General features: G+C 64.8%; 1 protein-coding gene across 7 annotated transcripts in view; it reads right to left on the bottom strand.

Moving 5' to 3' along the window:
* DNHD1 (dynein heavy chain domain 1) overlaps nt 1-14,722 on the bottom strand; it is a 35,158-nt gene that overhangs the window by 2,020 nt on the left and 18,416 nt on the right. For 5 of the 7 annotated variants that reach the window (XM_059723613.1, XM_059723630.1, XM_059723638.1 and 2 more), the window contains 15 exons: nt 14,382-14,574; nt 13,786-14,074; nt 12,007-13,684; nt 11,529-11,758; nt 11,253-11,457; nt 11,001-11,103; nt 10,759-10,908; nt 10,391-10,573; nt 9,861-10,292; nt 9,340-9,787; nt 9,026-9,166; nt 8,781-8,951; nt 1,752-1,930; nt 400-1,627; nt 214-315 (listed from right to left, as the gene is read on the bottom strand). In XM_059723613.1, the coding sequence (XP_059579596.1) occupies nt 214-315; nt 400-1,627; nt 1,752-1,930; nt 8,781-8,951; nt 9,026-9,166; nt 9,340-9,787; nt 9,861-10,292; nt 10,391-10,573; nt 10,759-10,908; nt 11,001-11,103; nt 11,253-11,457; nt 11,529-11,758; nt 12,007-13,684; nt 13,786-14,074; nt 14,382-14,574 (5,732 nt within the window). Of the gene's footprint in view, nt 1-213; nt 316-399; nt 1,628-1,751; nt 1,931-8,780; nt 8,952-9,025; nt 9,167-9,339; nt 9,788-9,860; nt 10,293-10,390; nt 10,574-10,758; nt 10,909-11,000; nt 11,104-11,252; nt 11,458-11,528; nt 11,759-12,006; nt 13,685-13,785; nt 14,075-14,381; nt 14,575-14,722 lie in introns of those variants that run through there. The other 2 variants (XM_059723619.1, XM_059723653.1) reach the window with 2 other exon arrangements.

Here is a 14,722-nt window from a genome sequence, read left to right as displayed (position 1 = left end):
GTGTGCTGCTCCCGTTTCACCCCATAGCTGCTTGCTCCACATGGCGGGGGCTAGGCCCCAGGCATGGCCTGTTTCCAGCAGGACCCTGGCCTGCCCAGACCCGACAGTCCAGCCACGCTGGAGGGGAGGGGGGTGCAGAGGGGGCTCCCAGCTGGTTGTAGGGGAACCTGAGGCCTGAAGCCAGGGGGTGTGTGTGGGGGGGGGACAGTGCACCTGGCAGGGGGCATGGGAGCCGGGCGTCCGCGATGAGCCAGAGGCGGAACTTGGGGTGGAGCTTCTTCCCTTTTGCAGCGACTGCTGCCAGCTTCGCAGGACCTGCAACAGCAAGGGCAGGGCTCGGGTGCAGCCAGCAGCGCCCTACACCCCTCCCAGCCCTTGCGGTGGGCCCAGGTGACGTACCCTGGGAGATGCCCAGCAGCTGCTGCAGTGGTGCCAGCATGGCGGGTGGCCAGTGTGTCTGCAGGTGGCAGTTGTCCAGCACCAGCCAATGCCCCCTCCTTGCACAGGTGCCCAGGGCCTCGCCCACCCGCTGCAGGCAGTCGGGTGCCCCCAGTGTGACGACCATGACCTTCCCCTGCGGCAAGCGGAGAGGTGTCACCCAGAGCTGCACCCACTGAGCTCCCCCAGGCTGTCCCTCGCCTGCCGCGCCGACCTCGCGGTGCTGCTGCCGGGCCATCTGCTGGATCCAGTGCAGCGGGTGGGCAGTGGCGGCTGCAGTGCCAGGCAGCGGTGTAAGGAAGAGGATGGGCACGTGGCTCTGGCTGTGGTCATACAAGGTGGCAGCACTGTGGGCAGCCGCCTCGGCCCTGGGACGCCCCATCAGGCAGGCAGCCAGGTCAGCGGCCACGCTGCAGAGTTGGCCCGGACGCAGCACACGCCACAGCAGGGCGCGCTGGAAGGATCCAAGGCCAGCGTGGCTGGGGGCTGGTGCAGGGCCCACCATGGTGCAGGGCAGGCGCAGGTACTCCTGCCATGCTGCCGCCTTGCCTGCCAGTGCCGCCTGCAGCCCCTGGAAGCCAGGCAGTGCCTCCAATCGCCCACACTCCTCCCAGGCCTTGGCATCCACCCAGGCTGGGCATGGTGGGGCACCAGGCGGCAGGGGCAGCAGGCGGGTGGCGGTGGGTGCCCGCAGGCCCTGGCAGAAGGCCAGCCAGGCCAGTGAGGAGACATGGCCATCAAGGCGCTGCAGGGCCACAGCACCGAGCAGGGCCAGCAGCAGCTCGTGGCGCTCCCATAGGCCAGGCTGGGCGTAGGTCAGCAGCGCCCGTGCCAGGGCCCTGCGCAGCTCCATCACCCGGGCCTCCAGTGCCTCCTGCCGCCTGGTGCCTCCCCATCTGGTGACCAGCAGGCCACGGCGGGCAGCGGCCAGGCCGGCGGTGGCACTGCAGCGGTAGAGCGGATGCAGGCGGCAGACCTGGCGCAGGGCTTGGTGCAGCGCGGCACCCAGGCGTGCAGCCGGCCGGTACTGCTCGCGTATCGCACGGTGGCCCCGGCGCAGGGAGCACAGGTGTTCGTGGCTGGAGCGCAGCATCTCCACCTGCGTGTCCAGCAGCTGCACCATGGGGAGGAATGCCTCCGTCTCCAGCAGAGCCTGCTCTGGCGCTGAGATCAGCTGTATCAGCTCCTCCTGCAACGGGTGAGGGGGTAAAGGCTCAGCCACCAGTGCCGGGGCCGGGGGGAGGCCAGGGAGTAAGGGCTCCTGGCAGCCGGGGCGTGGGGGAGCTGCAGCCCTGGTGCAGGCCCATGCTCACTTCAGCACACGCCAGCTCATCCTCCACCTGCAGGACACTCAGCTCCAGCCGGCGCCAGTGGCTCTGGGCCTCATGGCATTCGACCAGCAGCAGCTCCTCCAGCAGCAGCTCCTCCAGCGCCCCCTCACCCAGGCTCAGGTCCACCACGTTCAGGCTGGGCAGTAGGGCCCGCTCCATCTCTGCAGGCACAGCATAGGGCAGGGCCTCAGGGCCGGGGCTGCTAGCCTGTGTGCACGCGTGTGCGCATGCATGTCTGCGCTGCCTGGGGAGGGGGGGCAGCTGCACTGAGAGCGACCCCCCCCCCCTGCTCTGGCCTCACACCCACCCTGGTAGCAACACAAACACAGAAGCCTGTGGCTCGGCCTTCCTGCAGGCCCATACAGCCCAGCACAAGGGGGTGGGGTGAGGGTGGCGGGAAGCCAGGGCTTGGCTGGAGCAAGGGGGGAGATGAGACCACATCCCCCAGGGCAGCTGTGGGCCCTGAAAGCGACAGAGACGGAGAAGAGACGGTGTAAAGGCGATGCGGCCAAGGGCTGGAGGAGCCTAGACCAGGTGTGGCCAGCACACAGGGCACTGCAACAAATGAGATCAGCTCCTAAAACGAGTTGTGCCCAGCCTGCGTGGTGGCAGATTGCCAACGAGGTTTTGGGCTGCATCAACAGAAGCATCAGGCCCAAGATGTGGGAGATGACAGTACCAGTCTATTCGGTGCTGGTGTGGTCTCATCTGGATACTGGGTGCAGTTCTGGGTTCCACATTTTAAAAAGGACGTGGAAGAGTGAGAGGGTCCAGAGGCAGCTACAAGGATGATGAAGGGCTTGAAAGGCAAGACCTACCTATGTGGAGAGGTGGAAGGAGCTAGGCAAGTTCAGCTGGGAGAAAAGGCGCTGAAGAGGGGATGTGGCAGCAGCCTGCAAATACCTGTAGAGCTGTGTGACGGAGCATCTTTAGTGTTTCGCCACTTTAAGGGCTGGAGCAGCCAGCCGCCAGGTGTCTGACAAGGGTGGCCATTTTGGAGAGCTCTGTTATAAGAGCAGAGCAGTTTGTGTCCAGTGGCCCTGGGAGTAACATTGCCCAGTGCGGCTCCTGCTCCAGGGATATCTTGGAGGTAAAGGCAAGGCTACGGGGAAGGAGGATGCCTCATTGGTCCTGGACATGACCTGAAACTGTACCCTGCTGGGATAGGGTGGCCTGGTGGTCCTGCCTGTGGTGGGGCAGGGCCACTTAAATGCCAGGTTCAAGAACCATTCCGGTGTAAGGTGGATTGGGGTGCCCAAACCCCTGCCCCTACTTTCGGGTAGGCTTTGGAGGCAGTTCAGGGCCGGGCACACAGAGTAACTGCACCTGAACCCTGTGGGGGTGGTAGGCCCTGGAGGTGGGCCAGGCACAGCAGGAGAGCGCTACCTGAGCCTGCAGAGGCGTTCTACCTCAAGCCCTGGGAAGAGGGGGGAGTGGTGGGCCGGGCAAGTGGAGTGCCACTTGAGCCTACGGGGGTGGTCAACCGCAAGCCCAAATGGTTGGGTGGAGTAGTGTGGCTGTGAGAGAGGGTAGAGTAGTGTGGCAGGCAGTTGATAAGGCCTGGTGTGTGCCACCCGACTGGAGGCCGGGTGCTAGGCCGGACATGAAAGGCCCAGTGTATGCACTAGAAGGGAGGCCAGGTGCTAGGCCTAGAAACATCTGCAAGACATGGGACATGGATAGGGATGGTTGGAACATGTACATCGGGCCCATGACATCAGGGTGGATCGAAGGGCAGCCTCCTGCCTATTAACATCAGAACCACAGGACATCAAGGCATGGCAGGCGGAAGAGGCAAGCAGTTGGCCCAAGGACAAGGTCTCTTGGCGGAGCCATGAGTTGGCTCCTTTTGTCACAAGCTGTCATAGAGAAGATGGAAAGCAGCCACTCTTGTTGCAGACCAATGGCTTGAGGTTGCAGAAAAGCAGGTGTGAACTAGATCTCAGGAAAAGCTTCTCTGTTAGAGCAGCAAGACCGTGGGACAGATGGCAGGGAAGCGGGGTCTAGCAGAGGCTGGGCAGAGATGACCTAGGAGCAGTGCTGCCTGCAGAGTGCCGGGGTCGAGGGTCATGCCCCTCGGTTTGGGCAGTGAGCTGTGCAGCGCAGCAGCATTCCCTGTGTTGTTGCACCAAGAGGGTGGCAATGGGTTTGTCTGGGGAGGTTTGGATGGGGATTTTCACCTCAGGCCAGGACTGGACCGAACCTCCAGGAGCCCTCACCCCCTGGCTTTCCCATGGTTCTGTGTGTGAGGGTGCACTTCGCAAATTTGGGGTTGACACCAGGTTGGTTGGAGTTGCAGACATTTGGAGGGTGGGGTGGGGAGTCCAGTGACCCAGATGGACTGGAGATTTGGGCCACAAGCAACCAGGTGAGATTGCACAAGCACAAGTGCAACGTCTGGCACTGGGCCAGGACCACCGCCTGCACAGAGACAGTCTGGGAATGACCAGTCAGCTTGCAGAGCATGGCCTGGGGGTCTGGCGGACCACAAGCTGCATGAGCCAACACAGTCGATTCAGTTGGCACCATCGTCCTTTACAGAGTGCTGTGTATGCGCCAGTCAGTTCTCTGACGGCTGCCGAGTGCAGCATGCAAGTGACCGTCCTGCCCAGAGGTGGGACACAGCCGTGCGCCAGCAGATTCTTTCCTGCTCTGACGCTGGTCGTCACAAACCTTATTCCAGTCCCTTGCTCCATCTGCCAGCTGACTCCGCCAGCCAGAGCGGCATCCTGCACTCCTTTCCCAATCACCCACAGAGATGCCACAGGATGTCCAGTCGTCTTTGCCAGCATCCCAAAACCTGCACAGCATCTGCCTCTCTTCCTAGACCCTTCATGAGCTTCAGAGGACAGCCCATTCTTCAGGATCCAGCATTCGCTTCACATGACCAAGCTACCCGAGTCTTTTCTTACTAATCCGCATTCCCATGGATGACAAACCACGCGATTCAACGCATCCACATTTGTCACCCTGTCTGGCCATCTTATTTGAAGAATGTTACGCAGGCATCAGATATGAAAGCTGTTTAGTCTTTTGGTATGTTTGGCATAGGTCATCTACATTTCTGAACCGTGTAGAAGAGTGGATAAAACACACGTCTCATAAACACGGATTTTCACTTTTGCAACACAGACCCTGGAACAGAAGCTGCCAACTAAAGATCAAAGTTTCTGGCTACTTTGCTGATCCTCCTAGCGAGCAAGATCTACAGTGCTGGTAACAGCAGAGCCGAGGTGGAAAAACTGGTCAACGACATCCAGACAAGTACCATCTAGGGTGATATCTGGAACTGGTTCTGAGGAACCTTGGTGCATGACAAGTCTCCTTCTAGCTTACTGCTAGCCCAAAGGTTTTGCATGAATCAAAGGACTTGGCAATGAGATGTTATGGTTATTACAGTCACTTCTGTCTCCTTTGCTTTTGTAGAGTTGGATGAAACGAGCGTCCTCAAAATCTTGCGGCGCAGTTCCTTCCTTCCAGCAGAGCAGCGGGACCTCGTGCAACCGCTGCAGCCAGTCTTTGTTTGCACATCTGTAAATCCCGGCAGGTAAACGGTCAGGTCCCAAAGCTTTGTTACTGGGAAGCTTTTGGATGCATTGCTCAAGTCCCTTCAGTGTAGGTTCGGCATCCAGCGAAGTAATCGCTTCAGACCCAGGCCATTGGTCTAGCACATGTTGGCCAACTACAGACTCCCTTGAGTATATCATTCCACATTGCTCAATCCACCTCTCGAGCTGCTTCCCCTTATCAGTCAGGATATTACCCTCCAAGTCTCCCAACGAAGTTGTCCTGTACTTTGTCAGTCCAATGGCCTTTCTAATGCCCTCATACAACTGTCTACTGTGGCCTGCGTCAGCTGCCTGTTGGGTGCTGTTGCAGAGACCCATCCAAAATTTTTGAGCATGCCTCCTGGAAGCTGTCTGAACAGCCTTAGGAGCTTCTCTTAGGTTGTTGAGTGAATCGGTAGTAGGAGTAGACTTGTGGGTGATTAAGGCAGCTCTTTTCCTCTCAACGGGTGGCAGCCGTCCCTCCGAGTGGTCTACAAACCAGTCGACGCTTTTCTTAGTATTCTTTCCAAAACTCTTGGTTGCCACGTTGTACACGCTTGTCTTCAGGACTTCCCACGCATCTATCTGGTGCAGTCTCATTCGTTCCCACTGACTTTGCTACTTCTTCATTGAAAAGTCATTTCTTGACAGGATCATTGATTTGGCACAAGTCAATGCGAGCTTGTCTGGCAGGTTTATTGCGGTGGATCTTCTTAGCTTCAAATTTCACTTTGTGCCAGACAAGGGAGTGGTCCGTGTCACAGGCGGCGTTGGGAAAGGATCGTGCATACGGGATCCCTTTCAAGTTGTATGCCTCTTGTCAGTACCGAGTCTGGCTGGTGTTGTCAGGGCTTGGACCTTGGTGTCTCCACAATGGTCTTCTTCTGATGTTACCAGCAAAGAAGGTGCTGGTCACTGATACGCCCGGACTGGCACAGAACTAAAGAAGTCTCTGACCATTGTCGTTCACACGCCCAATGCCATGCCTATCCAGGATCCCGGGCCAAGTGTCAGCATTGAACCCAACACTTGCATTGAAGGCTCCAGGTAGTAGGATGTGCTCCTTCCGTGGGACCCTGCCGAGCAGTTCTTCCAGCCGTTGCCAGAAGCCGTCCTTCTTTCTCCTTGTCACTAGCCGGCAGAGTTGGAGCGTGGACACCGATGAGGTCGATGAATCCCTCCTGCAGCCTAACGAGCAGTGTCGTGCTACGTATGGATACTGCAGTCGGGGCTGAACCACGCAAGCTCCTTTCTGCTTGCAAGACTTACACCGTGCTCTCTCCATCCTCCTTCAGGTCTGCCCTGGCAGTAAATGGTGTAGTCCTCCTTTATGAAGCCTGTGTCTGGGAGCCAGGTTCCCGAAAGAGCTGCCATATCCATTCTGAAACGTGCAAGCTCGTTACTCGACGCATCCGTTTTCCTCGGGTCCGAACCCAGATCAAAGTCGTGCCCAGGGCTCAAAGTCCAAATATTCCAGCAAGTGATTCTGTTTAGAAAACCAGTTCAGCCAGGGGGTAAGCAGTGAGGCAGGGCCTTTTGGACCCACCTTTTCTAGGGCCACCCTCATGCGAGGCCAGCATGCCAGAGGGCCTCAATGGGGCTGCTTGGAAATCTTGGCAAGCTGCCTCAAGGCCATTATGCTTCTCTTAGATCCCTGCAACCACCTTGCCAAGACCTTCAGCGTGTACGCCTAGGCAGAGTTATGGAGCTTCAGGGGCTGCTGTGCATGTCCAGGGCAGGGATTCTCCTGCTCTAATCAGCCCTGGGGAGGCCTCCCCTGGAGCCCGGGGTCCAGGTCTGGGCCCCACACTTCAAGGACGTGAACAGGCTGAACACATCCCAGCACAGGGCAGCAAACACGATCGAGGGCCTGGGAGGCAGGAGCGAGGACAGATGGAAGAGTTAGGGTGACTGAGTCTGGAGAAGACACAGACGGGCAGATACAAACCTGATGACCTTCAACACAGAGAAATGCAAGGCACTCCTCCACCTCGGGAGGAAAAACCCACATCTTACGTATAGGTTTGGCAGCGCTTCACTACATCTGAAAGAGACTTGGGGGTCACGACTGACCACAAGATGAACGTGAGCCACCAACGCAATGCCGCAGCCGGCAAAGCAAATAAAACTCTGGCTTGCACGTACCGATGATCTCAAATAGGACACAGGATGTCATTCGCCTTATTTGGCCTTGGTGAGGCCGCAGCTGGAGTACTGCATCCAACTCTGGGCTCCACACTTTAAAAGGATGTGGAGAAGCTCAAGAGAGTCCAGAGGAGAGCCACGCGCATGATAAGAAGTCAAGACAGCAGGCCTTATGAGGAGAGGCTGAGAGGCACGGGACTCTTCAGCTTGGAAAAGCACGGGCTCAGGGGGACTTGGTGGCAGCCTATAAGCATATCAGGGGTGTGCATCAGGACCTGGGAGAACATCTGTTGGCCAGGGCTCCCCCAGGGAAAACAAGGTCCAGTGGTCACCAACTGCTGGGAGACAGTTTTAGACCAGACGTAACGAAGAACTTCTTTACTGTCCGAGTCTCCAGAGTCTGGAATAGCACCCCCCTCCAGTGGTGCAAGCACCTCCTCTGGACACGTTCAAGATGTGTGTGGATGATTACCCTGTTGGGGTCCTCTGACCCCAGCTGACCTCCTGCCCTTGGGCAGGGGGCTGGACCAGATGATCTCGCGAGGTCCCTTCCAGCCCTAACGTCTCTATGCAATCTATGAGAAGAGAGGCCTGAGGGGGACGTGATCACAGGCTGCACATCCCTGATGGGCGACAACAGAGAGGCTGGAGACGGGCTTTTCTCTGTGGTGGCAGGGGATGGGACGAGGAGCAATGGCCTCCAGCTGCAGCCGGGGGTTTGAGGCTGGAGATGAGGAGAAATGTCCTGACTATGGGGGCGGCGCAGGCTGCCCAGGGAGGGGAATGGAGTCTGTACCCCCGAAGCATTTAAGGGCAGGCCAGACAGACACCTGGCTGGGAGGGTTCGGGCAGACCTGGTGCAGCAGGGCTGGGCTGGATATGACCCCCAAGAGTCCTTCCGACCCGACTGGTGGGTGCCCCAGGGCCAGGCACAGGGCACAGACGCGTGCCTCTTGCACCTGGGCCGAGTGCTGGGGTGGTGACATGCAGGACAGGCCGTGTCCCTGCAGAGCCCGTGGGTCTCGGGCACACGAGGCACCGTGTAGCACCACCACGACGCAGGCAGGCGTGACCCTGGACACGCACAATGCCGCATGGCCAGCAGGGACAGGGAGGGGTCAACGCTGGCACATGCGGCCCCAGGCGGGGACCAGGCAGTGCAGGGGCAGGAGCAGGGGTGGGACGGCTCCCTGCACATCGCGCTGGGGCAGCAGGGTGGGGAGCCCGGCTGGGCAGCGCCGCTGGCTGCCCCGAATCCAAGCAGGTGGCTTGGACCCCGGCTCCAGGCCGTGGGGGGAGCGCAGCCCGGAGCCCTCACCTTGGCCCAGGGTGTGCAGGGGCAGGCTGGTGCTGAGGTAGAGGCGGAAGGAGGGCAGCATCTGCACGGCCTCACCCGGTGCCAGCTCCGGGCCCGCCTCCTTCTGCAGCAGGCGCTGGAGGATGGGGCTGCCCGGGCTCTTCTCCGCGTGCAGCAGCAGGACGGGCAGACCTGGGGAGAGGCCTGGCGTCACCCCGGGTACCACCCGCACCCCTGCCTGTGCCCGGTGTCCCACTCAGCCTCACCGCTGCCGGCGGCTGCCCGGAGACTCTCCTCCAGACCGGGGTCCATCGCCGACAGCACCTGCAGCGTCTGCTCCGGGGGCTCGGCGGCACTGCTGGGCTCTGCGGTCTCCAGCCGCATGTCCGGGTTGGCGCAGGCCTCATCTGCAAGGCAGCAGAGACCTGCTCAGAGCCCCAGCCCAGGCCCCGGCGACCACGCATGCACGAGTGGGGTTGCAGCTGTGTTGGGGAGGGAAGGGGGTCTGGATGGGACTCCCAAGACCTACACCAGCCCCCCAGGCCAAGCCAGGCCCACTGCGGGGGCTGCCCTGACTCACCGTCCTTGGCCCGGGGAACGGTGCTGAGCCAGGTGAGGGCCTGCTGGTCGGGGTCGAGCAGCAGCGGCCAGCGGCGGGGGCAGATGCGGGCAGCGGCGTGGAGCAGCGCGGCGGCCTGGCGCGAGGCTGGATCCTGCGGCTTGCGGTCACGGTCCCAGGCACGCTGCTCGCGCTCGCAGCTCAGCAGGGCCAGCAGGCTGAAGTCGGGGTGCACGGGCAGCAGCGGGGGGCCGGGGGTGGTGGGTGCGGGGCCGGGGCAGGGCAGCTCCTGCTCCAGCGCCCGCCGCATGTCGTCCGGGCCCAACGGCACTCGGCGCCCGGCCAGGAGGTCCTGCCACTTCTCCAGCAGCTCCTGGCGCCGCGGCGGGGGGAAGGCGCCCAGGTAGCAGACGGCGGCTGCGCACAGCAGCGCGTCCCCCTGCACCGTGCTGCACATCCGCTCCAGAGCCTGCGGGGCGCGGGTGTTAGGATGGAGCCTGCTCCTCCCCGAAGCGTTGGCCCCGCCGGACCCACCCCTGCACCTGGGCGGCCTCCAGCCAGCGCGCCATGTGTGCAGCCATAGTGCAGCCGACGGAGTCGCCCTCGGCCTGGTCCTGCTGGGCGCAGTGCAGCTGCCGGGCCAGTGCCTCCTGCTGCTCCAGCACCTGCTCCAGCTTCAGAGCCCAGGCGGCACTGCGCTCCTGCAGCCGCTCAGCCTGCAGGAGCCGGTTGCTCAGCTGCCCCTCTTCGTCGCGTATCTGCTGCTCGCAGCGGGCCAGCTGCTGCAGCACGGGCTGCCAGGTGCGCCGGGCCTGGCCGTACCGCTGCACCGCGCACATCCACTGGCCCAGGGCCGCGGCCGCACGGCTGGCGCCGCGCAGCACAGGGTCCAGGAAGGTGGGGTCGGCCGCGGCGTGGCCCAGCGCCTCCTGCACCTCCTCCGACAGCTCGTCCTTGGGGTAGAACAGCAGCTCCTGCGGCGGAGATGGAGTGGGGGCACCAGGGGTGCTGGCTGGGCGAGCTCGGCCCCGCCGGGACCCCCGCGTGCGCTCAGCCGGGCCCCGTGGCTCACCTGGTAGAAGTCCGGGCGGCCCAGCAGCTGGCGGGCGCTGTCCCAGCCGGGCGCCTGCTGGAACATGCGGCACAGGAGGTCGGTCACCCGCACCACGGGCACCGGGGGCCGCCGGTAGCTGCGCAGCTCCTCCACATCGCCCACGTGCAGCCGTGCCAGTGCCGCCTCGTAGTCTATGCCCATCTGTGGGGGGGGGGGAGCGGGGCATTATGGGGGAGTCCCAAACCTTGATGATGGGGTGCTGGGATGGGGGCTGGTCGGAGGGTTCCCTAGGGTGCATCGCAGAGGTCCCCTTATCTGATGGGGGTCCTGGCAGCCTTGGAGGGGGAGGGCAAGGGCAAGGGGGTTGCGGTCATTGCAGAGGTCACCTTTTCCAAGGCCTCCTCCTGGGCTTGCTCCAACCGGCTGTGCTCGGCGGCCAGGTCCTCGAGCCGCGCCTGGCGCTGCTGGCAGTCCTGCTCGTGCTGCCGCCGCACCGCCTCCTCCTGCTCTGCCCTGCGCCGGCACCGCACCACTTTCTGGGGTGGGGGTTGGAGTGGGGCGGGGGGGTCAGGCATGCCCCCCACAGCCCCACGCACACGAGCACAGACCCCCCAGCCAGACCCCGCACCTCCTTGGCCTTGCGCAGCTTTTCCTCCAGCACGCGGACATCCTGGCCCCGCGCCTGCTGCCTCTCGCTCACCTCCTGCAGCTTGTCCAGGACGGCCCGCAGCCTGCGGGGACGGGGGGCAGCGTGGGGTGCTGCCCCGTCCCCCGCAGGGGCGTCCATGGGGCAGGGCAGGAGATGCCTACTGAAGCCCCAGCTCCCCCTGCCACGTGCACCAGGGGGAAGGGGGCTGGGACGGGGGCCCCAGGCACTCACCGGTAGGCCTGGGCCTGGGTCTGCGCCTGCATCTGGGTCGACAGGGTGACGAAGGCGTCGAGCAGGTCGAGGAAAGTGGTGGGCGTGACCAGGGGCAGGCGTGGGGCCAGGTATGCGGCGTGGCACCGTGCCGACACGTGGATCAGGGCCGCGCCTGCGGCCACGCTGGACACCGACGTCTCCAGGGTCCTCAGAGACGCCGGGACTGGGGGGAGGCCGGCGTCAGGCGGGGCAGGGCTGGGGCAGGGGGCACTGCCGGGGTGGGGCCAGGCTCACCTGGGGTGCATGGGGGCTGGTGGGCCAGGGCTTCCTGCAGGTGCTCGGTGGCCACTTGGGCCAGGGACTGGCGGCTCCAGGGCTGGTACACATCTATGCTGCAGCTCTGCGCCAGCAGCGCCGCGGCCGCGGCCACGGGCAGCCCGAAGGGCCCCCGGCGCCGCGCCAGGCCCCTGCGCCCATCCAGCAGCACCAGCACGTGCAAGCGGCTTCGCACCAGCTGGCAGAACCTGGCACGGGGGAGACCCACGTGAAAGGCCCGTCACACCCGCCGTGGATCCCTGGTGCCACCCCTGGCCCTGGGCAGAGCTTGCCACGAGGCAGAAGTGGCTGGCACTGCCCACTGCAGCCCCCACCACCCCCCAGCACCAGGGGCGGCCGCAAGGCTGAGGAGGCCCCCAACCTGGAGAGGAGCCGAGCGCAGCACCGGGCGCAGCTGGCCAGGCAGGGATGTGGCAGGCGGGAATGACCCCCATACCTCTGGATGGTGGCTTCCGTCCGCAGGCCACGTGTCTGGTTCTGGCTGTCCCGCAGCAGCGCTGCAGCGATGGACACCGTGTCCTCAGGGCCGTGCAGCCCGGGGCAGGTGCCCTCGCGTGCAACAGCCAGCGCCTGCCGCAGGGTGCCCAGCGCCGCGCCCGGGAGCGCCAGCAGCACGGCGCGCCGCCCCAGCGCGCCTGCCTGCCAGCAGGCCTCCCGCAGCTGTGCCCGCACCTCCTCCTCTGCTGCCCCTGGCCCCAGCTCCCAGACCCGCGCGCCCACGGCCTGCGCGGCCACCCGTGCCAGCGCCCGCCGCCCGGCGCCGGGGCGCAGCGCCACCAGGGCCCCGTGCTGCTCGGGGCCGCCCAACACACGCAGCAGGCGCAGCAGGTGCTGAGCCACCTCGCGGCACAGCGCGAAGCCCGGTGGCAGCAGGGCACGGAGCTGCGGTTGCAAGGCCTCCCAGCGGCGCTCCAGGTAGGAGCCCGGGGGCTCGGCGCCGAGGACGCCTGGCACCGGCTCCCAGCTGAAGACTAGGTCGCATGGGTCCTCGTTGGGCAGCAGCAGCTGGTGCGCGGGCAGCAGGGGCCTGAGGCCGTCCCTGAAGGCCGAGGACCGGCGCCGACTGTGCCGGCGCATGCTGCTGCGGAGCTCCTGGCCCACGAATGGCTCCGTGCTGCGGCAGCGCAGGAGGAGCCGGGGGCAGGACTGCCATGAGGCCACCTGCAGCCGTGAGGGCACCTGCAGCCGCGGCATCGCCACCGGCTCCTTGGTCTCTGGCTCTACGACGGCGGGCAGGTCATCGGAGCCGGCACCCGGTGGGTCCAGCACCAGCGGCGGGGCCAGCTCCACGGGATCGAAGGCGTCAGGGCCCTCGGAGTCGCTGCTGCTGGGGGTGTCATTGGGCTCCGTGTCGCTGTCGCTGGGGGCATCGTCCTCCCCATCCTCCTCGTCCGTGGGGCCTGTGGGGCGGGCGCCAGGGTCCTGCTCGGCGGTGGAGACGGCGTGTGGGATGCTGCGGTGGGCGCAGAAGGCACCGAGGGCCGTGTCCAGCAGCAGCTGCGTGCACTCCCGCTGCTCGGGCGCCGAGGCCAGCGGGTCGCAGAAGGTGCGCAGGGCCTCGTGCAGCCAGAGGCGCGGCACCGTATGCGCGCCCATCGTGGGGCTGGCAGACAGCCCTGGGGAGCCTCGCCGTGCCGCCCGCCCCTCGTCCGTGGGGCCGGCGAGCAGGGGCAGGCTGGGGCTGGGCCGCAGGAGCAGCAGGCCCCGGAGCACCTTGTCGATGTGATGGGCGGAGAAGAAGCATGGGCAGCGGGCAGGCACCGGCCGGAAGCGCGCCCGCACGGCCTCGTAGGCGTCCGCAGTGGCGCCCACCAGGGCAGGGGCCAGCTCGCCGGCCTGTGGCACGTGTGGGAGCCTCTCCAGCCAGGCCAGGAGAGCGGGCGTGTGCATGGTGGTGAGCGCGTCCCGGGTGAGGGTGGGCAGCGCCAGCGTGCTGAAGAGCCAGGCCAGGCGTGGGCAGAGGGGGGGTGCGCCCGGTGCGGGGGCGGACAGGGTGGCCAGGCAGCGGCCGGGCAGCAGACGCTGGAGCTCCAGGGTCTCCGTGCTGCAGACCTCCCGGTGCGACAGGGCCTGGCGAAGGGTCTCCAGCACGGCGCAGCTGCCCCCCCGCGGGCCTGCAGCCAACAGCGGGCATCAGCCTTGCACCCGCCTTGGCTAGGGTCATTGCCCCCGAGCCAGTCAGGCCACGGGGCCGAAGTGGGGAGGAACCACTCACCGGGTTCGGCGGCATGCAGGTCCTCGAGCACAAGCAGGTGGCCCCTGGTGCCGTGCAGGGAGGGCGCCCGCGGCCCCGGCGCCCTGGAGCTGCTCAGGACCCTGGTCTGGAGCAGCTGGCGCAGGTGGGTGGCACCGAAGGGAGGCGAGAGGGCCATGCGCTGCCAGGGCTGGTGCGGCTGGGCCAGCAGCTCCGCCAAGGCTGACTTGCCGGCGCCAGGCTCCCCGGCCAGCAGCACGGGCTGGCGGGCGCCCAGCAGCAGGTCCACCAGGTACAGCAGGCGCTCGTGCTGCGGCGGGAGCGCGGAGCCTGCCCAGAGCTGCCGGCACCAGTCTGGGACCCCCTTTGCCCCCCACCTCCTCCCTGCGTCCAAGCAGCGTTGGCTGGGCCCCTGAGCCGGCCGAGCCTGGACGGCTCAAAGGCCTGGGGCAGAGCCCCTGTCCTGCCCCACCAGCAGCCAGGCTGGCACGGGGACCCCGGATGGTCCCAGAGCTCCTGCCCCTGCTTCTGGTCGCCCCGAGGCAGGACACGACAGGGGCAGGTTCCCAGCCCGTGGACTCGGTGGTGTCCGGCACCAGCCCCGGGGCCTGCGGTACCTGGGGCAGGGGGATGAAGGTGGCGGGGACCCCCTTGGGCCTGTGGGACAGGTACGTCCCGTTGAAGGCCTCCAGCCTCCCGCTCTCCGGCTGCGGGTACAGGTCAAAGACGGAGGCTGCTGGGGGCAGCTCCACGCTGCAGCGGCTGCTGAGCAGAGCCCGGCGGGCGAAGCGGTCGAAGACGTCCCAGTACCTGTGGAGACCAATGGGCCAGGGAAGAGGAGAGAGTCCCCGGTTCTAGCCCTGTCCCCCTCCCACTCCAGTCCCGTCCCAGAGCTGGGCCATGACCCAGGTGTCCCGGCTCCCAGCCCCGCTGCTCTAACTCCTCTCCCCTCCCAAAC

Source organism: Alligator mississippiensis, chromosome 1 (assembly GCF_030867095.1).
Source record: "Alligator mississippiensis isolate rAllMis1 chromosome 1, rAllMis1, whole genome shotgun sequence".
Taxonomy (NCBI): Eukaryota; Metazoa; Chordata; order Crocodylia; family Alligatoridae; genus Alligator; species Alligator mississippiensis.
Note: the sequence above shows the minus strand (reverse complement) of the source record. Positions and strands in the feature narration are given on the sequence as shown.